This window comes from Pipistrellus hanaki (assembly GCF_964339955.1).
Source record: "Pipistrellus hanaki genome assembly, chromosome: 3".
Lineage (NCBI taxonomy): Eukaryota > Metazoa > Chordata > Mammalia > Chiroptera > Vespertilionidae > Pipistrellus > Pipistrellus hanaki.
In genome coordinates, this window is record NC_140505.1 from 172,784,165 (window position 1) to 172,809,222 (window position 25,058).

The 25,058-nt window shown below is 35.4% G+C and overlaps 1 protein-coding gene across 2 annotated transcripts in view; it reads right to left on the bottom strand.

The window, feature by feature from the left end:
- CDK17 (cyclin dependent kinase 17) overlaps positions 1–25,058 on the bottom strand; it is a 72,672-nt gene that overhangs the window by 2,580 nt on the left and 45,034 nt on the right. For both annotated transcript variants that reach the window (XM_084878485.1, XM_084878486.1), the window contains 10 exons: positions 19,418–19,474; positions 17,948–18,062; positions 17,337–17,431; positions 16,885–16,947; positions 13,425–13,548; positions 10,320–10,440; positions 5,557–5,654; positions 4,979–5,084; positions 2,569–2,611; positions 1,243–1,333 (listed from right to left, as the gene is read on the bottom strand). In XM_084878485.1, coding sequence (XP_084734611.1) covers positions 1,243–1,333; positions 2,569–2,611; positions 4,979–5,084; positions 5,557–5,654; positions 10,320–10,440; positions 13,425–13,548; positions 16,885–16,947; positions 17,337–17,431; positions 17,948–18,062; positions 19,418–19,474 — 913 coding nt within the window. The remainder of the gene's footprint in view (positions 1–1,242; positions 1,334–2,568; positions 2,612–4,978; positions 5,085–5,556; positions 5,655–10,319; positions 10,441–13,424; positions 13,549–16,884; positions 16,948–17,336; positions 17,432–17,947; positions 18,063–19,417; positions 19,475–25,058) is intronic.

The following is a 25,058-nucleotide window of genomic DNA, read 5'->3' on the forward strand; positions in this document are numbered from 1 at the left end:
ACTATACATTGAATATTTCTAGGACCTACTGGGGTTAGGAGACCTAATCATAATATATATTGCTTTTCTTCTCTGTCCTTTTCCTCCCTACTCTGACGGCATGAAAGTTCCTCAAACTGTCTTCAAACTTTTTAGATAAGAACAAGGATTTGGTTTGTATATAAATGCCTACTTAAACTATGAAACTTGATATTAATAATGAAATGTAAATATCATCTTAAAAACACCTTTAATTCACCTTTCTCATTTTCAGTCTCTGCCAGAGATAGTCTTTCATTAGAAACTATATTGTAAATTCCAAGTGGAAAGTCTTGATTCCAATAAGCAAACCTTGATGGATCAATATTGTCTAATAAATGAGATGTAAGTAAGCTTTTAAAAGCTCAGTTTCCAAATATTCTAACTTCCCAATCACCTTACTTAATTTTAAAGTAAAATATTGAGGTACTGTAATTAAAAAAACAATGTTATGAGTAGAATCAAGCAGTTACCTCAGGCACAACAAATGGGCTGGTTTAGTAACTGACAGTAGGCTCACTACTGTCAGGGCAATAGTAAAGGAAAGTAATTTTTATGTCTTAAAAAGGAACTCTACTTTCACAAGAAAACAATCTTACATTTTGGTTGTGTTTCATTGTTGTTTTTTGCCTGAAATTCACTTTTTAACAACACTGAACCAAAGCAATACAGATTGGGACTAATGACAATGTCTATCACCAGATGGATTTCCAACTTAAGTCCAAAAAGATTAATTACCCATGCCTAAATACTATTGATTTCTTACAGAGTAGTGGTAATGTGCTCAATGTTAAATAAATTAAAACATAGGCAACCAATACATCAAGGAATTCTGATCTAATTACAAGAAGACTAGAATTTTAGGCTTAAAAACCACCAGCAACCTTGCCCTGGCTGCGTGACTCACTTGGCTGGAGCATCATCCCATGCACCAAAGGGTTGCAGGGTCCATTCCCGATCATGAGGGTTTGATCCTCAGTTGGGGCTCATATAGAAGGCAACTGATCAATGTCTCTCTTTCACATTGATGTTTCTCTCTCCCCACCTTCCCCTTCCTCTCAAATCAATAAAAACATATCCCTGGGTGAGGATAAAACAAAACAAAACAAAAACAACCAACAGCAATCTCTTCCTAAACCGCTAATTGACCTTAGCCTCCTGCTCTGAACAAACGAAAAGACAGAAGGTGTGGGGGAAGGAGGAGAACACTAAATTTTCTCTTACTTTCAGGCAAAGCATGTATTCTTGGTCCCAGACTTCGAAAGTATACATGTTTCATAGCCTCTTCTGCTGAAACCCTTTTCTTCGATTCATACTGTGAAAATGCAAAGAACTGCTTCATCAACTTTTTCTCTAAATACTGTTACAGGAGGGAAGTTAGCACTACTTTATTTTGATTACTTACTACAATCACTATATTCAAAGAACCAATTTGGAGGTACTTCAGATAAGCTCTAATTTGAGTTGCTATTAACTATATCTCAGCCCCAAATTTCCAGGATACGGTTGAATCTAACCTAAAAATATAGATTCCCTGTATTTTTTGAAGTGGTAAAAAATTAAAATACTTGAACTTTGGTGTTACTTTTCTTCATGAATACCAAAGGATCATTGAAATATATCTCTATGACAGACATTATTAAATTACCTATTCAATACCATTTCCCTTTTTCCTTTGATAGGTAACCTAGATTTATTTCAAGTGTCCATGCTTCAACTCCAATAGATGGATCATGAATCATGACTGTCCTGGTTTGGTCTAATTATGATAATTCTGCTCCTCAATTCCCAGACTCTCTTACAATTCATTAATGTTCTGGTCAACAAGAGTTAGTTTTGAAAAAAAAAAAAAAAACCTTACAGGGGTATCTGGAAAAGCTTTGGCTTTTCAAATAAAAAGGACTAATGTGGCTGACGCAAGCCACATACTCTCTCTTCTCCCTGCTTTGAATGATGATATGAATGCTACTTGGAGGTGCAGCACCTTGCACAGAAATTAAGTATAAGGAAGACAAAGAGAACAGAAGAAAACACGAATTGCAGAGAACATGGCTGTGACATAGTTGATCTCGATGCCAGCAGCTAACTGCCTCAGACTGTTCAAGGTCACAATGAGAGACCCACCAAACACATTAAGAGAGACCATAATATTTTTACTTTAGCATATACCTTAAGCATGCTAGATACTACAATAAATATTATTATTTAATTGTCATGACAGCCGAAACCGGTTTGGCTCAGTGGTACAGCGTCAGTCTGCGGACTGAAAGGTCCCAGGTTCAATTCCGGTCAAGGGCATGTACATTGGTTGCGGGCACATCCCCGGTAGGGAGTGTGCAAGAGGCAGCTGGTCGGTGTTTCTCTTGCATCGACATTTCTAGCTTTCTATCCCTCTCTCCTCCTCTCTGTAAAAAATCAATAAAATATATTTAAAAAAATTGTCATGACAAATTTTTGAAGGAGGTATTATTGATCCCATTCTACAGATGAAGAAACTGAGTCTCACAGAAAGTAGGCCATTTAACAATTACAAAATAACGTGTAACTTACCTGAAGAAATTTTGTTATCAATTCGATTCCTTCTGAGTCTAACCTAGAAACAAACAAACAAAAAAACAAGTGGCAATTTATTCTCTTTTATCTTAGCATATAGCAACTTTTCAAACAAAACTACTTTCCAAATGTTTTAATCTGTGAAACCTAGTGCTCTAAAATAGCCACTCTTGTTCTTTCAAATAGAGCAAAGCTGTTTTATCCTTGAAAGACTAATCTCACCACTTCTTTAAGAAGAAGCCATAAATAACTGGGCGCAAAATCAAATTTCCAATATTCAAGAACAAATTAGGTTATTAAAACCTACAGAATTTTTTCTGGTTTTGTTAATCTTCACCCAAGGATATTTTCCCATTTATTTTTAGAGAGAGGGAAAGGCAGGGGACAGAGAGAAACATGGATTGGTTGCCTCCTGCACATGCCCCAACCAGGGCTGGCGATCAAGCCTGCAACCGAGGTGTGTGCCCTTGACTAGAATCAAACCTGGGGACCCTCCAGTCCAAGTACTGATGCCCTATCCACTAGGCCAAACTGGCTAGGGCAAAAGTAGAGAATATTTTTAAAAATCACCATTCTGTCTCAAACTAAAGTAACCTTTGTTATCAAGAAAGCTGAAGTAAATTGCATCAATTTTCAGTGTTCCACTGAAGGGAAGAGTATAAAAGCATCAATTTCCTATTATATGGGTGAAAACAAGGAGAAAAGTGACTGTGGCCAAGATAAACAGGTAGTCTGCTGAGCATCGGATACTAGGAGCTATAAAGTGCAATTTAAATGTGTCTCAGTAACTTCATAAAACTTAATTTACAGGGCTACAAAACCAATGAATGATACATTTGTTAAAGATACATAATTATAGCGATGAATTTAATATAATAGGGAGTAGATGATTTAGGGGTTGTCTTAATGGGATAATCTCCTGATCAGAAATCATAGTTCTCTCTTGCTGCCTTTCACTTGCAAAAGCACAATTATGGATAGAGAATATTTTCCCACCTGAGGGCTCCTAGTGGGTATTGTGGATGCTGTGGCCTAGACATTCGCCATTTGTATCTATTCTGACAAACAGATAGAGCTCCTTGGACATAGACAAACTTAGTGCTAAGATCATAGAGAATCTGCTTTAAAGGAGAGCTTTAACCTTCTACACTGGACAATAGCAAGCAATAGACACATAACAAAAATAGGATTTATGCCACTTGAAAAAGACACACAAAGTCCAGCACATGATATGATTGTTCTTAAGCAGGAATACTTAGAATGTTATTAGTTGCTACAGTAACAATAAGAACATCAACTCACATAAATACTTTAAAGATATTTTTGGTATCAGGACTGTACTGCTATTCTTCCATAGCCGCAAAATAAATGAAACTAGATCAAGTGCGTTATGTTGTGAGCAATCTGAATAGCATTTAAGTAAAACAGACATTGGTACCTTGGTGCCCTATTTATATATTTTTTAAGGAAAGATGGAAAAATATAGTCAAAAATATTATTATGTGTTCCTAAAATATAATACATTCTGCAAATCAAATTTTATTGGGAGTCAGGTGGGTCTGGGGGTAGGTCTCAGAAGAAACTAACTGAATAGCCAAATTGAGGATATGAGAGGTCAGAGTTTATATTCTGCAAATACAAATTAGTATATGATTAACTTTGACCAAAATACTGCTGAGTCACCTTTTGTCAGTGTCAAGATTTTACTTATAATACTATCTTAAGTTTTTTTTAAAAAATATAACCCTAGCCAGGTTTGTTAAATGGTTAGAGCATTGGCCATGGACTGAAGGGTCTCCAAGGTACCAATGTCTGTTTTACTTAAATTACACAATTCTAGTCAAGGGCATACAAATACCCTGGTTGCAGGCTCGATTCCCAGCCCTGATCTGGGCGTGTGCAGGAGGCAACTAATGGATGTCCCTCTCTCACATCGCTGTTTCTCTGTGTGTCTCTCTCTCCCTTCCACTTTCTCTAAAAATCAATGGAAGAAATACTCTTAGGTGAGAATTAAGCAACCAAACAAACAAAAAGACTAATTCTTTTAGTCTTTACTTTTAATAGAAAGAGAAGCAGAAATTTCATAATGGCACTGAATAAAACATTAATTAATGTATTTTCTCTGGTAAAGGGAACATTTATATAAAGTCCAAAATTCTAATACATATGTTCTATATTCACTTTGTATATAGCTGAATTCTGTGGTCACATAACTTGGTGATCCCTGGTCACTGAATTATAAAATTAATCTGACACAGGAAGGAAGACTCAATTAAATTAGTTACTAAAATATTTAAGAACTGTGTATTAAATATTAAAACCTTACTGTTGGATAATGCTTCATGAGAGTAAAAAGAACCAAGTATATATTCCCCTCTTTTACTTAGAGAAAATAAAAAAAAAATACCTGGGTGCATGGTTAATCAGAGGCTGTGGTTTGTATTTTGGGAAGTTGTAGTTCCTGAACTCATCATTTGAAGAAACTCCTGGCCAAGTTTCCTGAGATGGAGTCCCTAAGTTAAAAAAAATTACCAACATATAAATATGTGAAATATTACATAAATATGTAAAAATTTATATATATATATATATATATATGCAAATATGTATAAATAGGCAAAGCTAAGAAAGTGTTTTAAAGAACAATTTATATTTAGTAGATGATCTGACTTTCAATTGAAACAAAAATGACACAAATTGTAAACATATGGACTTTTTTTTAGGAATATGCAATGATGCCATAAAAATGATGATGCCTAATAGGCACCTAAGCTAGAAATATTTCCTAATAATATGGTAAAGGTCAATTTTCAATAATATTTCTCTTTTCTGTTCTTCCACAAAGGTGGAACTCAGTAAATTAAAATTTACCTAGAAGGATTTATATTTATCACAATTAATTTATAATTCATATAACAAATAGCTCTTTATGTTAGTCTCAAGTATCAAATTTTTAAATACAATCTTTAGAAGATTTCTTGTTACCTAGCAGTCGGAAAATTAAGTGCAGTTCATCTTCCACAGTTGATCCTGGAAATAGAGGTCTTCCAGAAGCCATTTCAAAGAAAATGCAACCAACACCCCTTGAAAATATAAGAAATGATGAGTAAACCATTTACATATTATGACACACAAAAATCTTTTCCTTAAGATAGCCTCTCTGAAGAATTTTTTAATAGTCTGCTTTTAAAAAAACCTCCTGCAGAGATATTAACATTTATCCTATTCGTCTCAATTCCCATATTGCTATATCCATTTTTTACACATCAAATATCCAGCTATCCTTTGCATGATTCTTGAAGAGTAACAGTAACAATAGCTAAAAGTGACTTAATGCTTACTATGTGTTAGGTAGTGGGTAGCAGGGGTAGGCAGAAGCAAATGACTCAAGATGTTTTTATGCAGAAAGCAGAGATAGAACGGGTAGGTGCAGGGTAGAAAGTGTTCGAGTGTGTGTGTGTAAGAGAAGGAAGAGAAATGGATGGAGGCTAAATGAATAGATACTCTCTTCTAAAATTTGTGTGACTACAGCCCTCCCATTTAAGGAATCACAATCTAAAATTGTATAATATTTCGCCCCTAACCACCTTTGCCTGCCTGCCTGGTCACACCTAATAGCCCTCCCCTGCTGGCTTTGTTGCCCCCGATGTGCATATGGCTGGGGTCCCTCAGCCCAGCCTGTGTCTTCTCGCAGTCAGGGAGCCCTCGGGGGATGTCCTTGGGGGAGTGGACCTAAGCCAGCTGTTAGACATCCTTAGCTTGCGGGAGAGGCTCCTGCCATCACTGCTGTGCTTGCCAGCCATGAGTCCAGCTCAGGGCTTCTGGCTGAGTGGCACGCCCCTTGTGGGAGCGCACTGACCACCAGGGGGCAGCTCCTGCATTGAGTGTCTGCCCCCTGATGATCAGTGTGCAGCATAGCGATGGACTATTCCACTGTTCGGTCAATTTGCATATTAGCCTTTTATTATATAGGATGGGAGGGACTGACAGAGGTCAGAGGGGAAGGGGATGGACATAAACAAAAGTGTGGTGATGGCCAGAGGTGGTGGAGTTAGGTAGAGGAGGATAAAGGGGGAGGGGAGGGATAGGAAACATCTATAATAGTGCCAACAGTACAATAAAAGCAATAATGATATATCACTACACTATGTATCTATTAGGGGGAAAAAAGATACATTATGAACTATGTATTTACTACTTTGATAAAATTAAAAAATTTAAAAAGAAAGAATTTTGTCCAAAAAGAAGTGCTGCTGAAATGTTTTTTAATTAATTTTTTATTTTTTATTTTTATGGTAAAGCTAAGGAAGTTTCAAATCCCCTGTATTTGTTCTGGGGGAGAGAGCAAGCAAGTTGCAACCAGCAGCATTTTGGATAATCTGCCTGAAATGATTTAAAAGAGAAAGGGACAGATTCCCCAAGCCTACAGTTATTTGTAATTTTTTTTCTTATTCTAAATAAAGTAATTTTTGAACCTTATTAAATCCTCTCCCCCCTAAAATTAGTCCTTCAGATTCAGTAAACTTTAGGCCTTACAAAACCTGTGTTAGTCCGAGGGCTGGGGGCCCTCAAAAGAGTTCAGATTAATTCAGTATATTTATTTGCTCCTTTTAATTCCTGTTCTAGAAGGAGAGTGAGGACAAGTTTTTAACTTAATAATTTTTATAAGAATTGTTTTGGAACCTGCTCAATCTTTGGCTGTTTACAGGTTTACCTTACTGGGAACTCACAGAAACTTTAAGCCCTTTGAAGATAGGGACAGAGCTAATATTGTGTTTCTATAATACAGGCACAAAATTATACAACTTTTATAGATATTTGTTGAAGAACTGATAAATTTCAGTGCCAAGAGGCATTACTTTTCCTTCTGCTCCATCTCTTTATTGAGACTTTTGTGTAAAACATAAGACTGAGGGGATGAGCAGGGAGAATGCAATCAAGTTGCTTTTTCCAAACCCTTAGATACCATACTTTCATTTTACATAGTAGATGCATTTCTGAATGACATTTTGAATTGGGTATATTAGATTTTTCTAATATCAACTCCCTTTACTCATAGAGACTATTTTTAATGATGTTTAAACAATTCGTACTATGAGGTGCAAAATTTTTTGCTTATTTCAAGAATCTTTTTGCATTCTTTCTATAGTAAAGTAATTATCAACATGGTCAATCTATTTGGGGGGTCTGCTTAAAATGGGGCACACCAGTACTAAATTTGGTTCGAACAATGACTGATTCGCACACCTGTGGCGTTAGAAGGCTATTGGACATAACCATTTTTCTCGGTCCTTTTGCTCCCATGGCACCTGCTTTAACCAGAGGCAGTGTCTTGACCCTCCATAGCCTTTGTCACTGTGACCACAGGGAATCTACTGCCTGAGGGAGGCACACCAATAGCTTCCCTCCTCCTCTCCTCTCCTCCCACTCTGGAGGGCTGATGGTGGAGGGGAGCAGCAGGGTGCAGGCTCCAGAGGATGGGGAGCCTGAGGCTGGGCAGGCACTTCTTCCCAGGGTTTCAGAGTGTTGGGGCTGGAAGAAGGAGGCTGCTCCCTCCCCACTGCTGGGTGGGACATTGCAAAGGAGGAAGGGGTTAGCTGTCCCAAGGAGTCAGGAGCCAGGAGTCACCCGACTTTTCCCAGCAGCACTGAGGACACTGGGCACGCTAGAGGAGGAACACATGGTGATCGTTCTAGTGAGACTCTGCCTTGCCTGGACGGATTGCTTTCCCAGCTCCATATTTGTGTCACAAAGGCAGTTATTTTAAAATCTGATCTGCTGCCTCAGTCCTACCGCCTTGGTGCCAGCCACTGCTCATGGGAGGGTACCTGGGAGGGACCCAGAGGTGCTCAATACAATTCATGGTGACCCATCATCGCTCTGGTCGTTGCGGTCGTTAAAGCGGTACTGGCCTTTTATAATGTATATGTTATACAGAAAGAAAATGATGGCACCATGATGGAAAAAATATGATAGTTCCTCAGACACTTTTAAAATAGAATTAATTAGCCAAAACCGGTTTGGCTCAGTGGATAGAGCGTCGGCCTGTGGACTGAAAGGTCTCGGGTTCGATTCCGGTCAAGGGCATGTACGTTGGTTGCGGGCACATCCCCAGTGGGGGGTGTGCAAGAGGCAGTTGATCAATGTTTCGCTCTCATCAATGTTTCTAACTCTCTATCCCTCTCTCTTCTTCTCTAAAAAAAAACAATAAAAATATATTTAAAAAAGTAAATAAATAAAAAAATAGAATTAATTACCATATGATCCAGCAATTCCACTAAGTATATACCCGAAAGAACTGAAAGCAAGCCTCAAAGAGATAGTTGTACACCCATGTCCTAGCAACATTATTCACAATAGCCAAAAGGAGAAAACAATGCCAGTGTCCACTGAGATGAATGGATAAATAAAATGTACCCTATGCAACGATTATTCAGTCTTAAAAACCAAATATCTACAATGTGGGTGAATTCTGAAGACACTTATGCTGAGTGAAATAGGTCAGTCACAAAAGGACTGTATAATTCCATTGATATGAAGTACTTAGAAAAGTCAAATTCAGAAACATAAAGTGGAATGATGGTTGCCAGGGGCTGAAGGGAGGAGGATACAGGGAGTTGCCTAAGGGTACAATGGAAGGAGGATATAGGGAGATGTTTAATGGGTACAGTGTTTCAGTTTTGCAAGATTAAAAAAGTTCTGGAAATGAATGGTGGTAATGGTTGTATAACAATGTGAATGTCCTTAATCACAGAGAGCTGTACATTTAAAATGGATTAATTTTATTTACCACAATTAAAAAGTAAGTTTAAAAAAAAAAGAAAAAAATGTTATACAAAATAAAATTATATAATGCTCAACCCACGACAACAGAAGGAATTATATGATTTATCACTACATGAATAGGCAATGAAATGCAACTGCATTTCAGAGGAAGAAATTGCCACCGAAGGCTAGGTTGCATTCAAGGAGGATTTATGAAAAATTGTGTTTTTGGAAGTTCCTAGGTACAGGGCCATCAGAGAAAAGAGCAGGCATTTCAGATGGAAGGACTGGTGTGAGCACAGCAGAAGTGAGAAAGCCCAGATTATGTTTGAGGTATAATGAGCAGCCCATTTAGCTAAAAGAGAACATCTGGGTAAAGGGATCCTCTGAAGTAAGTTGGAAAAGGTAGCTAGAGACATTTTATGGAGACCATTATTAGGTACCAGATGAAGAAATGTACCTTATTCTAAAGGTAATGCATAGGGAAGAAGCAAAGTTGTTTGAGTGAAGGAGTGTCATGATCAAAGTAGTGTGTGAGGAAGATGGCTATAATATTTTATTTTTAGATTACATTAAAGCAAGTAGATTTTGTTGACTACTAAATGACAATAAAAACAATAATCTTGTTTTAAATTACTATGTACCAGACACTCTTCTAAGTGCCTTATATGTATTAGTTCATTTGGCCTTAATATTATGCACAGAAAAGTCATTTAAAGTCATTATTGTTACTATTCCCATTTCCTTAGATGAGGAAACTAAGGCACAGGTCTATAATCTGAATAAGGTTATTATACAGTCATAAGTGGTAGAATTGGTATTTAAACCTAGGTGATCTTACATGCCAGAATCTTAGTCACTGCTTATCTCATGGCTCTTTAAAAAATAATATCCTTAAAAGTCAAATATCTATCAGTATGCCCTGTATTTATGGCTACATTCTTTCAAAATTATAAATAGCAATAACATCCACATATATTTACCACATGTCAATCTGTGTTGAATACTCTGAGGAACCGAGAAGCACATCAGGTGGCCGGTACCATAGTGTGACAACTTCATTTGAGTAGGTCTTTGTGGGAACTGACTTGGCTCTGGCTAGTCCTTCATAGGGAAAGAAAAAAAAAAAAATAGGTACAATGAATTTCCCAGCCCATGTTATCACCATGACTCCAATCACTAGGATGCCTGAGATGGCTACTCTGTAGCTTTTTAAAGCTTAACAAAATTAGTTTTATAATTTTTTTTGTAAGTGCGCATGGTGTAAGGTTAGCAAATCCTTATGTAGTTAAGTTAAATAATAGTAATCTCACAATCAGGTATTATGTTTACTTTTATGCATATGAATACATCTGGTACAATGTCTGGGTTAATTTAAACTTAAGGTATTTCCCTGTTATCCATGAATCATGCCAAAATTATTTCCTAGCTGAATTTAAATTAATGTAAAATAGATCAATGACATTGATATGAACAATTTTATTTCTTACAGCTATAGGTTTTTGTCAGTTTTAAACCTGACTTCAACTTCCATTTGCTACACCAATTTTTATCAAAAAAAAAAAAAAAAAAAAAAAAAAGAGAAGCTATTGGTCCCAAACCCTTTTTCATCTCTAAACCTACTTCTTAAAATAATTTTTTTTTACTTTTCAATTACAGTTGACATACAATAAATTAGTTTCATATGTACAACATACTGATTAGACATTTATGTAACTTACGAAGTGATCATCCTGATAAGTTTAGTACCCATCTGATACCATCCTGTAGTTTTACTGACAATTTTCTTGCAAATGTCTATTTAGAGAAGTTCCTTAGAATAAATTACATTGCTTTTCTGTGCCATTTTTAAATTTTAAGTTATATGGATAATTTTAAAATAAGACAAACGTCACTGCCTTTAAAGGGTATTATTAATTGTTGTAAATGATATAAAACACCTACTATTCCTTTGCCAATTTAATATGAAATTCACTGATTATCCAGAAATAAGGGTGAGAGTTCACATCTTTCCCTCTTGAGGCATTGGCATAGAGTTATTTTTACCATGTCTAAGCCTAAAAATTCTGAAGGAGCAACTTTAAAAGATTCCTGAAGAAATATATAGTTTATTTCAAACAAAGAATAATTACTTTAGGCTGTGAAAAGTTTTTAAAAAATCATTTTAAAAAGTAGGTTTAGAGATATATAACATGTGTCTGATTAAAATATTACATCTTTTAAGTGTCATAAAAGGATAATTTAATACTTTAATAAACTGGATTAAGTCACTCCAATGAAACCAGAATTTAAAATAATAGGTAGCATTCATATTATTTTTGCTTGATGGCTAAAGGGTGCAACTAGAACAATGTTGACAGTATTTCATTTAATTACAAGTTTTATTCTACCGGCCTAACTTGGAAAAATAAATTCAACAAATTATTTTCCTAACAATTTTGGTAATTAGCAAGATGAGAGCAGCTTTTTGATCGCTCTTCCTGATATGAATAGTGGTTATATGGGGGAAAGGACAGGGCCACAAGTTGACTTATCCTATAACCTATGGCAACAAAACAATTGCCAGTTATAGTTTCCTCAGTACCTTACTCTCCTACTCCTAAGGGAATTCTGAACTAGGGTGCTTGTTCACACAGGGTCCTGGTTCACAATCTGAATTTCAGCATTGGTATGAAATTAAATAATAATAATCTCTTTCAAATCAAAGTATTTAAATGTGATTCAGTATTATTATATAAGCCATGTTCTATTAGAGATGAAAATGTCTATAATAGTACTTACTAAACCTGAATTTCACTGATTACAATAAAAAGAATAGAATTTTCACAGGGATCAAAAACAATTTACAGTAAAATACTCAGAGTTACCTGACCTTCCCCTATTTGCAACCAATAAAAAAATATTGGTTTTCCTTTTTCATTAATGAGAAGGTCTGTAGTTTCAAGTTTCAGTGCAACACATATGTACTACAAATGCAATCAATAAAATATAACTAAAAGCAAAACACAAAATTGATTATACCATCTTATGGAACAATCAGAATTTCTTGTTGGCTTGTGGAAGATTAGATTTGCTTGATTTGCTTTGTAGAAGTTAGAAGCAAAATTTCAAGCACCGATAGTATTCCTCCCACCAACCTTGAAATCCTAAAGGTAAATTTTTAATGGTCCTTGCCATTCTTGGATTGAATTTCTAACAGGCAAGCTGGATTTCTCTATCACTGCCATTCATTTTGGGATTATGGAATAAAGAACAGTGAGTGCAGCTTGGTAAAAAAGAGGGGAGAGTCTGAGGAGGTAAGAACTATGTGTAGGAGATTGTGTAATGTATACAAGCCTATGCAAATAACTTGTACTTTCTTTTTAAACACATGACCACTCCTTTTTAAGGAAGGAAATACAAATAGCAACCTACCTTTCAAACAAATAGTAAAGTGTTAAAAAAGTAAAAGTGTAGAAATTTCTAGAAAATTCACCACTTAATAACAGTGAATTTTTAATTTGTTACTAAAAGAATACAATGACTACTACCAGGTAAGTACAGTTTGGTGTCACTACCTTGATTAATACTAAGGCATTAGTAATATTACCCCTTATTGCTTCTGGATCATCAATACAAATATTAACCCTTTGCACTCCGCTGTCCCCTCTCAGGGGACATCGGAATTCTAGCATATCACTCGGATGTCCCCTCTCAGGGGGGACATTGCAATTTATTAGTGATTACGGGGAATTGAGTTAATTCAACGCACGTTTCCGCCGCAAAGTAGCGTCGAGTAGCTGGTAGCCAATGTCCAGAATGGTTCGGAGTGCAAAGGGTTAATTGAGTAAAAAAGGCAAATAGCATACAGTATAAATTTGGTAACATATTAGACTTTTGGAGACCCTCTAAAAGGGCCTTAGTGGTCTATGGATCACACCTGAGAATGGTGCCTTTTAACATTTACTAACATAACTCACCTACCAAAGTTTTTGTCGAATATCTTATTCTGTGGGCTATACAGAAAATTTCCACACCCATGTAAAAGCAGTGTCAACGGTTGTTCTAACCACCTAGAACTATTTATAAATATCTCATACATTCCATACCAAAATCAGCTAGCTTTAGTTCTCCTTTTTCATTTATGAGGAGGTTCTGTGGTTTCAAGTCTCGGTGCAACACTTTCCTTCTGTGGCAATATGCCAAACCACGCAGAATTTGGTATAAAAACAGCTATAGAAACAAATAAATAGAAATTAGTTTTACAGATAATGAGAAATATTTTGATGTAAGTTATGGTAAAGACAAAAGCAAACTGGCTTAGAATAGTAAAAAAACAAAAAGGAACCATACCCTTAAGCATAAAACCTTTTCCTTATATAGTTGTTTTCTATTTGAAACATCAATCTATATTTTTAGTCTGATAGTGTCTATGCAAATAAATAAAAATAGCAAGGTTTCATGAAGTGAAACGAAACTTTTGTCTTAGTAATAGTTTCTTATTATAGAAAATGAACCTACATAATAAAAGCCTAATATGCAAATCGCCCAAACAGCAGAAGGACCGGTCACTATGACAAACACTGACCACCAGAGGGCAGATACTCAACGCAGGAGCTGCCCCTGGTGGTCAGTGCACTCCCACAGGGGGAGCACTGCTCAGCCAGAAGCCGGGCTCATGGTTAGTGAGCGCAGTGGTGGTGGCAGGAGCCTCTCCTGCCCCCACAGCAGTGCTAAGGAGCAGCAAGCCTTGCAGTAAGGAACAGTGAGCAGGCAGGTGGTAAGGAATGAGGGGTTTTGGACTGCAAGAGGGATGTCCAGCAGGCAGACATCCCCTGAGGGCGCCCGGACTGAGAGAGGGCGCACGCCGGGCTGAGGACTCCCCCCAAACCCCCAGGGTACAAATTTCATGCACCAGGCCTCCAATTTAAAATAAACATAGCCTTGCCCTGCCTGCCAGTGTGGCTCAGTTGGTTGGAGCGTCATCCCATACACCACATGTGTCAAACACAAGGCCCGCGGGCCAAATCTAGCCCGCCAGGCCTTGTAATGTGGCCCGCACCGCGCTGTCATCACTGCACGCCGCTGTCAGTTTATGACATTGTCAGTTTATGACTGTTCAGTAAACCATTCGGCCAGCAATTTAGGCTGGATTTTAGATTTTGGCCCCTTCTCTGATTGAGTTCGACACCCCTACCATACACCAAAAGGTGGCAGGTTTGATTTCTGGTCAGGGCACATACCCAGGTTGTGGGTTAGATCTCTGGTTCGGGAGTAAGCAGGAAGCAACCAACAGATGTCTCTTTCTCAAAATTCATGTCTGTCTGTCTCTCTCCCTCTCTCTCTCTCTTCTTCCTGTTTCTAAAATCATTAAAAAAGACATATAATTTTTTTAAAAAACAGCACATATCCCCATGAATTAATAGGCCTACCGAGGCTTACAGTTTAATTATGAAATTCTGGCAATACCACCAACCAAACTCTATCCTCACTGCCCACCCTGCCAAAAAACAGAAAATCTGACCTGGGACAATGTCTTTTAAAGGTACTGGAATTGGTGGTTTTATGAAAACTCTGATATGTCAAATAGAATGGTGCCTCACACAGCACTGGCAAATTATGTGCTATAAAAATAACCTAAACCAGCTTTTATCACCCACCTCCTGGGTATTTTACTTTCAGCACCTCCTACTCAGCCTTCAAAATATGCTATGATTCAGAACAGGGAATTAGCACTGGAGAGCTCTAAATGAACCTTTGAAAGAAGCAATTCCTAAGGCTAATGTAGACTTTTTGTGTTGATTTTGGTGGAAAAGGGGATGTGAAACAGAGTTTTTGACTCTTTGGGATTAACAAAAAAGAGGCTGAAGTAGAGGATTGAAGAGTATATCCTTTGTTTACTTGCAGGTGAAAAACAAAGCATTAGAACAGCGATTTTCAACCTTTTTCATCTCATGGCACACATAAATTACTAAAATTCTGAGGCACACCAAAAAATATATTTTGGGCTGATCTGACAAAAAAATTTAATTCATTCACACCAAATGGAGATTGTTGTGTTGCCTGTTGTCATTTTTTTATTTGATAACCTAAGAGAAAAGAGATCAGTGCCCCTAACTAAACAGTGAGGTATTGTATGTTTTAAAAATTCTTGTGGTACATGGGTTGAAAATTGCTACATTAGAATTCTGAGAATAAGCCAAAGCAGGAGAACAATAGACCTAAAGAAATTGTAAGTAGCAGAGTTTCTACACTACTTATTTATTTATTTATTTTAAAATCACTCTTTCCATATATTCCTGTTACTTTTTAAGCTTAGAAAAATAAAAGTACAAAGTTAAATTTTCTATTTAAATAAACAAAATACTTTAAGCCAGACATGTATAACTGCCTTGAAAGATACAAACTTCTCAAATCTTTGTCAAATTATAACTAAGAACTTATTTTCTTTCCAAATTATTGCTAATATGAAAGCAGAAAATAAATAAATAAAAACCACAAAGAGAAATATATGTAAATGAGATTCACAACAACTTGAAAAATAAAATATAAAATATGATTAAAACAATTCTCAGAGAATGTATATAAAAATACACTTAAAGCCCTATCCTAAAAATTTTAGCAATGTGGTATCCAATATATTCTGAATTGTATTTTAGTAGAGGAAATTGATTCTCCTTTATATCTATCAAAATTACAATTTTTAAAAAAATGTAAGTTTAAAGTTAGTATTTACAGAATTGGAACTATCTCAAACCCACAGCCAAGACAGCCTATTTCCAGAATAGCTTCTCACAAATTGCCCACTACTTTTGGATAAGTAAATCTTTGCTAAATTTGGAGTATGCCACTCTGGTTGAAGAAACCGACTGTAAGGACACAACTGTTATCGAATGTTTTTACTTTTCCCTTACTTCTGGGTTTCAGCTGACAGTGACGATTATGCCAAACTTTTCTGGCATTACTTGCATCTTTAGATATACAGGTAAGAAAACATAATAATTACCTCACTTTTCCTCTTGACAATAGAGTGGTATTTCCAACCTACTATTCATAATACTTGTGCATGTTCCTGGCCTTACCAGATTAGTAACTTGAATATTGTTTATTTCATAATTAAGTACCATTTTAAATATATTGGGGAAGTTTGCCATTTAAAGAAGGCCTTTCACAGAATGAAGTAGTCATTTGTATTTATTTTAAATATTTGAATTTTTATTGATAGGCTTTTGGTTTTATTTTGTTTTTAAAGCAGATTACACGTGTAAATATATTCTGTATCTAAGAGAATCAGTGTTATTATGTGAAAATAAATGTCAAAAGTGGTTTGTAAGATTTTTAAAACAAAGCAGGTTCTACAAAAAAGTCTGATCTTAAGAAATAATGTAGTGTAATTAATAAAAGTTCTGAGTAAATTATTTAGAGGACAATAACTCTTTAAAATGCCAAACATCATTCTGAAGCAGAATAGTTATCAAGATAGTATATTTCACTAAGTAATGTAGTTTGTCTATGCTTAAGGTTAGTCTCTGCTTTAAACGAAATTCAAAATTACACACTAAAACATACCTTTACATTGTGCATACTCATGATGTTTCCACAGTCATCCATGTACTGCTTTAGGTCTTTATCCTGAAAAAATACAGCACTTTACTATGTGATACCAAGGAAAGATGTTGAATGTACCACATAATTTAATTAAAGACCAATAACTAAGCAAAAATTTCTCTGGGCCTGTTAGAAAACCCAATTTGCTATATTTTATTAAAGCAAAAGTAGACCTGCCCAGTGTTGCTCAGTAGTTAGAGTGTCAATCTGCACACTGAAGAACTGCAAGTTTACCCCAGGCTCCGTCAGGGAGCATGCAGGAGCAACCAATTGATATGACTCTCTTAAATCAGTCTCTCTCTCTCTCCACCTCCCACATTCCCTTATGCTCTAAAAATCAATGGAAAAAATATTCTCAAAAAATATCCAATAAAAAAGCAAAAGTAAATACGGAATTTTAATTAAATGCGTACCAGATATTCGAAGACCAGAGTCAAGGATTTATCTGTGTGAACAATGTCATGTAAGGTAACTATATTTGCATGTTTTAGATCCTTTAACAGTGAAACTGCAAAACAGAAAAGAAAGTTAATATGGTAGCCTGTCTTAATAATAACTGAAGTACATTTAACATAAATTGATTATGTTTAATATTCTCCTAAGTTTAAAACATTAATTCACTAAGGGGATTTGAAGTAGAAATTTTAATAAGAGTTAATTTTTTTCTTTTCTTTTATGATTCTGTGTTTGATATTTTTAATAAAGTTGTCCCCAATATGATAATAATACTCTGCTTATTATCATCTGTTCTTTCCCCTCAAATGTAAGCTTATTAAGATTTCTAAGATTAATTAGATATAAAGTACAAAGTACCTTTTTCCTTCAAATTGCTTATCAGTGCCTCAACCATTTTCTAGATATCTCTCTTTTTGAAAAAAAAAAAAAATGGTACCATGATAGAAATATATTTACATTCTGTATATACTAACATAGCTTTTCCCAATGTGCCATTATATAACAGTTCCCAATGTCAAATATTTGTCTATGATATGATACATTTTACTCACAAAAGATCAAATTATACCTTCTCTTATAGCTGTGCAGGGTGCACCTTCTTCATGTTCCAATCGGATCTCTTTTAATGCCACCAAATTCTCTGTCAATTTACTTCTCCCTTTATATACTGTAGCATATGTACCCTATAAAATATATATTTTTGAAAGACACAGCAAAAGATTACAAAGAGTATATCTATACCACCTATATAAAAAAGAGCACTAATCAAATTTCTAAGTTCTAAGCATATGTTAAATTCTACCTTGCAAGGAAAATTCCACAATGATTAGCATTGGCTTTCCAATACCTAAAAGGACATTCAGTTCTATATGCACAGCTTCCATACTTACAACTCAAAGTCCCTAAAATTATAAAATGTAAGAATATCTAATTTACTACTTTGCATTAGATTAATAATTGGAGATCAGTAGCTTCAGAATCAAAGATACTTTACCTGTAATAGTATGTGGAGGTTGAGGAAACTGAACATATTAACTTAAAATTGAAATTCTAACTAACATATTGTTAAATTATAAAAATTTTACTGGTTTTCAGAATTTTCAAACATTAACTCTCCTTTAAAAAAACACACAAATAGCCGAAACCGGTTTGGCTCAGTGGATAGAGCATCAGCCTGTGGACTGAAGGGTCCCAGGTTCGATTCTGGGCAAGGGCATGTACCCTGGTTGCGGGCACATCCCCAGTGGGGCAGCTGATCGATGTTTCTCTCACTTCGATGTTTCTGACTCTCTATCTCTCTCCCTTCCTCTCTGTAAAAAATCAATAAAATATATATTTAAAAACAAACAAACAAACAAAAAACACACACACATATAGTTTGGGAGAAGGGGCAGGCTAGAAGGGAACATATGTAATACTTTCAACAATAAAGATTTTAAAAAGATACAACCGCAATTGTATTCTACAGGAGATTTCTTCTATATTGCTAGGATAACTCCCCTGTTCACTAAAACTTATTTTCTTTACCTCTCTCACTCTGCGAGAGAGACTGTTTCAAAATCAGTAGTAGTAGCAGCAAGTTCAAGAAAACCCAGGTCTTATTAGCCAGGGATTTCTTTCTGTGACAAGTATCTTTAAGATAGTATTTTGATTTTTCAGAGGTTTGAACTCATATAATTCCCGTATGACAGTACAGGTAGCAGATGTCAGGGAGCTAACTAACAAATAGATACCTAACTAACTAACAAATTGATACCAAGGAAGCTCAATATTTTGTGCTTCAATAAAAATTACAAGGTGATAGAAAATACTTCCCCTCCCCCCCCCCCCCCCTCAAACTAATAGGGTAATTTCAAGAATTTAAGGAGTTTTTCTTTCTAACATTCTGCTGTCTTTTCAGAACAAGATTAAGAACTTTTACACAATAATGCTTAATTATTTTTTCCAGGTTGGAAAAAACTATAGACTAATAGAGGAATTTAGGTGATAAACAATAAAAAAAAAAAGTCTTGCATTTTTAAAATAAGTATTTACTTACCTCTCCAAGCTTCTCCAATTTGATGTAAGTTTCCATTTTCCCAAACCCAATTTCTGACTGAAAGCAAACAATCATATAGTTAGTATTCTTAAATTTTCAATTAATCTCTTCCTCAATTTTTGAAATTCTCCTCATTTAAAGAGGGTCTTAGAATAGACAAAATGAATTATAATTAAATTGTTGAACATCTGTCAAGTTTTGCAACATACCTGATTGTTAGAATATTCAAAGGCTCAAAAACATGAAGTTCACAATTAAAATTGTAAACCCATCTTTTACACAGATTAGTTAACATTCTATTATTTTAAGACTGAGATTTTAAGTTACCAAAGAATTCTATAAAAACACGATTTTTTAAAACAAAACTACTAAATAATTTTTCTATATATTTCCTTCACTAATCTTTGTGTTCCCTAGGAATGCCTTAGAGCAACACAGATATTTACATTACGATTCATTAACAGTAGCAAAGTAACACTTATGAAGTAGCAACGAAAATAATTTTATGGTTGGGGTCACCACAACACGAGGAACTGTATTAAAGGGTCTGGGCATTAGAAAGGTTGAAAACCACTGCCTTAGAGCAAGAAAATACTATTTGTCTCAGTTTTTTCAATCAAAATATAATGAAAAAGACAATTTCAAGTTACAACCTATTATTGATCAGGAAATGGCTGACACAGAAGAAGCAATTTAAGTCCAAAGCTGGCAAAAAAAAAAAAAAGGCTTTTAAAAAGTGAGTTCTCAAAATCATTGCTTTTAAACTTTCAACTTGTCTATTTTGTATAGAATAAAAAAAAATGTGATAAACGGAATGCACTGAAATATGTAATGGAAACTCAATATTTAAAAACAAAACAAAAAGTCCTAACACAAAAGATCTAGGAAAAAATAGAGATGGAAATTTAGGTATTAAGAGAACAAAAATAGGGAAAAAGTTAACAAGCAGAAGATGAAAATAAGAATTTTCTTAAAATTTATTTTATAGTACCCCTTGTACATAATAAAAAAGACAACAATAATGTAAAAAAAAAAAAAAAAAAAAAAAAAAGACAGGCTTCTTAATCCTTAAATAGACAGTAAAAGGATATAAAGTTCTTTTATATATAATCTCAGCAGTAAAAAGTGTATAATTTACATTAGATTATTAAAGAGTATGTTTTAGTAAAATTCTGGAGGTTCAAATATGCAATTTCTTCTGGCGGTGTTAAATAAAATCTGACAAGCAGATTTTTAACATCACTCACCACACTTTGAGTATGATAAACTGCCTAAAATTGAATGACCAAAAGTAACAGAGGCAGCTCAAAGGAGCTGTTTTTGTATATATACTAGAGGCCCGGTGCAGGAAGATTCATGGAAGAATAGGCCTCCTTTCCCTTGGCTGCCAACACAAGCTTCCTTCTGGCACCCAGGACTGGGCTGCTTCGTCCAGCTGCTGCCAGGTATCCGGGACCCAGGATGCTTCACTCTAGCTGCCACCGCCACCCACCAGGACCCAGGCTGGTTTGCTCCAGCTGCCGCCAAGCATCTGGGACTGGGGCTGCTTCGCTCTGGCCACTGCTTCCACCCACTGTGGGCGTGCTCTGAGCTGCGCCTGGGAGCATGTCCCCACCCCTGGAGTGTGTCCACTGGGGTTAGGGGTGGCACACAGTCCCCTCCTGCCCATCTGTGTGTGCAGCTCCTCCTGAGACAGTTGTGACTAATATGTCCAGCTAATTTGCATATTACATATATATATATATATATATTTCCCCCCACAATGATACATAAAAAGTTAAAAAAAACACAAAGAAAACTCCATGTCCAACAGTACTTAATTGTATTTTGATAAACTAATAAAAACTTTGGTCAGAGGAAGTATCATTGAATGGAAAATTGCTTCTTTTTGCACTTTTTAAGACCTAAATATAGTATTTCAAAAAAAAAAAATTTAATAAAAAATGAAGTTTCGGAACCATCCATCAATGTACTATTTTATATATGCTTCAGAGATATTAAGTCCTTGTTTTCTATTAACTATGCAAAATAATAAAATAAAACAGACAGCACTTTCCAAATACAAATGGAGTTTTTTAACTTTAATATGGAAAATGTGGCAAACAATACCTGGTACCTAAAAGCCTAATTCTTAACAACCTTTATTTTATGTATAATTTTTTACAACCTATTTACATATGATCTACACCAATAAAAGAGAAATATGCAAATTGACTGTCACTTCACAACACCCATCAGCCAATCAGGAGTGAGTATGCAGATTAACCCAACAAAGATGGCAGTGGCCCTGCCCCCCAGCAGCTCTGGGTCTCTGGGCAGCATGCATGTAGGTGCAGAGTGGCCAGGCAGGGCATGACGCCTGCTATAAGAGAGAAGGCGGGAGGTGGAGGGAGATACAGGAGCAGCACTCTGGCTAGAGCAAAGACTGAAGGCTCCAGCCAAAGTGAAGACAAAAGGCAGCAGCCAGAGCGAAGACCTGGGTCCTGGGTGCTGCAGGAAAACTGGTGTTGACAGCCTAGGGAAGGAAGGCTTATAGTGTGAATCTTCATGCAACAGGCCTCTAGTCTTAAATAATTAAAAAAAAAAAAAAAAAAAAAGGACTAATTGCCAAGGTCACACAAACTGATAGAACATGTTTACTTTCTTATATATATCTCTGGAATTCAGATTCTTAAATTCACAAATAAGAATTTTAACTCTTGGTCATATTTTATAAAGAAAAAAAAGATATTGAGAATAAATGGAAACTAGTATGAACAAAACAATGAATGTCCATGAAAAAAATAAAATGTCATAATCTAAAACAATGAGAAGCATCTAGAAAAAATAAGTCTGCAAGCTAGGAACTCTTTCTTATCAGGAGTTGGAATACTATCTTCTTATTCATTCCTAAGTGAATAAATAGTATTACACTCTTAAAACACCAAATATATTTTGGTGCAGGGTGGTTTTGACAAAATGCTGAGGTATTTTTTTTTTAGCAGATGTGTTACAGACACTACAAATTCAAGACCGTAAGATAAAAGTATTATAGATATTACTGTTATATAAAGAATATAAGGAGTAACTGTAAGGGGTGTATCAAAAATTAACACAGTAGCCGGGACCGGTTTGGCTCAATGGATAGAGCGTCAGCTTGGGGACTGAAGGGTCCCAGGTTCAATTCTGGTCAAGGGCATGTACCTTGGTTGCAGGTATATCCCCAGTAGGGGGTGTGCAAGAGGCAGCTGATCGATGACTCTCTCTCATCGATGTTTCTAACTCTCTATCTCTCTCCCTTCCTCTCTGTATAAAATCAATAAAATATATATTTTTTAAAAATAAAAAAATTAACACAGCAAAGAGTAACTGTTTAAAGGATGAAATTTAGTGAGATCATTAAAATATACTGAAAGTCTGTGTTTAAAAAAGTAAATACTGTACTATCATTTATAGAGCTAAATTCAAATTTTAATAATTGATTTATAAAATAAACAGCATAACTGAATTCCACCTATGCAGGCAGCCAGAAAATTCAGACAAAAGGCAGTTTACCAATAAATTGTCAGAAACAAATTCAAAGAGTAAAGCATACCTACTTCACCACCTATTTTAATAATTGCAAACACGATTTTAAAGTTATATTCAAGTATTACTTACTGAATCTTAAATGGAATTTTTAGAAATTTTTGCTTGCATATTTATCTGCTGAACATGACAAGATTAACAACTGATATAATGACTAGTTTGTTGACATGCTCTCCTACAGAAATTATTCAGAGGACAGAGGACAAAGCTCATTTATTCAACATTCACCAAGCACATTGCTAGGTACTAAGGATACAGTGAAGACAAGTGTGACTCCTGTTTTTATGAGTTCCATCTTAGATTACTTTAGAATATTTTAAATATTTTATAAAATCAGAAATAGGTAAAGGAATCGAACAAGCTTTTGTATTTTAATATAATATTTTTTAAAAAAACCTTTAATTCTGCTTTCTAAAGAAATGAAGATAATTTTTTTTTATATATACTTAATGATTCCAAGAGAGTACTTAGCTTTTTGGCAGCTCTAAGCAAATTCCTGGTCAAATAGCTCTTACCACAGTAAACACATTAAAAAAATCCAAAATAAGTTATAATTTATAATAGCCTTCTTATAATTAAGTGTAACTTTTAAGTGGCGTTGAGCATTACGGGAGACTTCTGATAATTTTGGCTCTGTAATCACTGTATCACAACTGTAATGATGTATTAACATGCTGGCAATGCGGCTCTAACTGAACTTCAAAACAAATGAAGTATGTGCAAAAGCTTAAAGGCTGCCATTCTAAAAATGAATGTGCATATTAGAAACACAAAGGGAGCTTTTCTCAAACATCTCAATTCCCTCCCATGGGAATTACTGTTACTGTCAGAAATGTGTTCTTAGATATGAGGGGGGCTGAAAAGAGACTGAGAACTTCTATTCTACTGCATCATTTTGTCTTAGAAAAATTGCCATTACCATCATCATGACACTATCTTAATCCTGTAAATAATATGCCAAAGTTAAATTAAGTTGTGGGCAGACTTTGAACCTCATTTTCATACCCTATAATATATAAGATGTCCCTTCCCAAAATGTATATACACACTTTGAATAATTATTCAAAAACAATGTTTATGAAAATATTTCATTTTAAAAATTAACAGCTGTTAAAGTGTATATACATTATTTGGGACACTCTTTCTGAAAGACAACAGGACTTGACATCCTATTTTCTCACCTACTCTTAGAAACAAAAAGGACTACCTACATACTATCTATATCAATAAAGTCATGACTGAGGAACGTAACACTCATTGTTTAGAAAGAAACAGATTCTTAAAATTTGTATAACCTGTAATTCCAATACAATGACAAGTGTTCATATAAACATTTTCAGTCTATTGAATTTGTACTTAGTAGTCTCACAGGCTTCCACTGGGTATGTCAGCACTGTAATTCAAGAATGCTCAAATGAATCTTGACTACCTGTAGGTGGGCTTTCCCACTAATCTAATATTCCTTTTATTATCAAACCCTAGAGGCCCAGTGCATAGGAGACTGACTGATCAGTTGCTTTCCATATGTTACTGGACTGGGGATTGAACCCAAAACCTAGATACATGCTCTGATCAGGAATTGAACTCAGAACCTTTTTGATGCTCCAGGATGATGCTCCAACCAACGGAGCCACCTAGCCAGGACCGCTATAGTATCTTTTGTTTTTCTGTAAATTTTAAAACTATTATAAAATTAAAATTTATTTAAATAAAAAGTCAAGGGGAAGGTGGGAGTGAAGGGTAGGTGGGGAGAGATTAACCAAAGAACTTATATGCATATATGCAAATCCACTGGCACAGACAACAGTGTGGTGAAGGCCTGGGGTAAGGGTGTGAGGGGGGAGGGGATCAATGGGGAAAAAAGGAGACATCTAGTAATACTTTCAATAAATACAAATTTTTTAAAAAATGAGAAGCTTCAGCTAAGAAGACGACCGAATATAAATGAATATATAGGGATAATAAAGATTCTAAGCTTCCTAAGGAGATGGGATAGGAAGATCAATTCCTCTATATTAAAACAAGGAAAGAATAGAATGAGTACAGATGTAGGTAGATTTGTACATTTGTTACT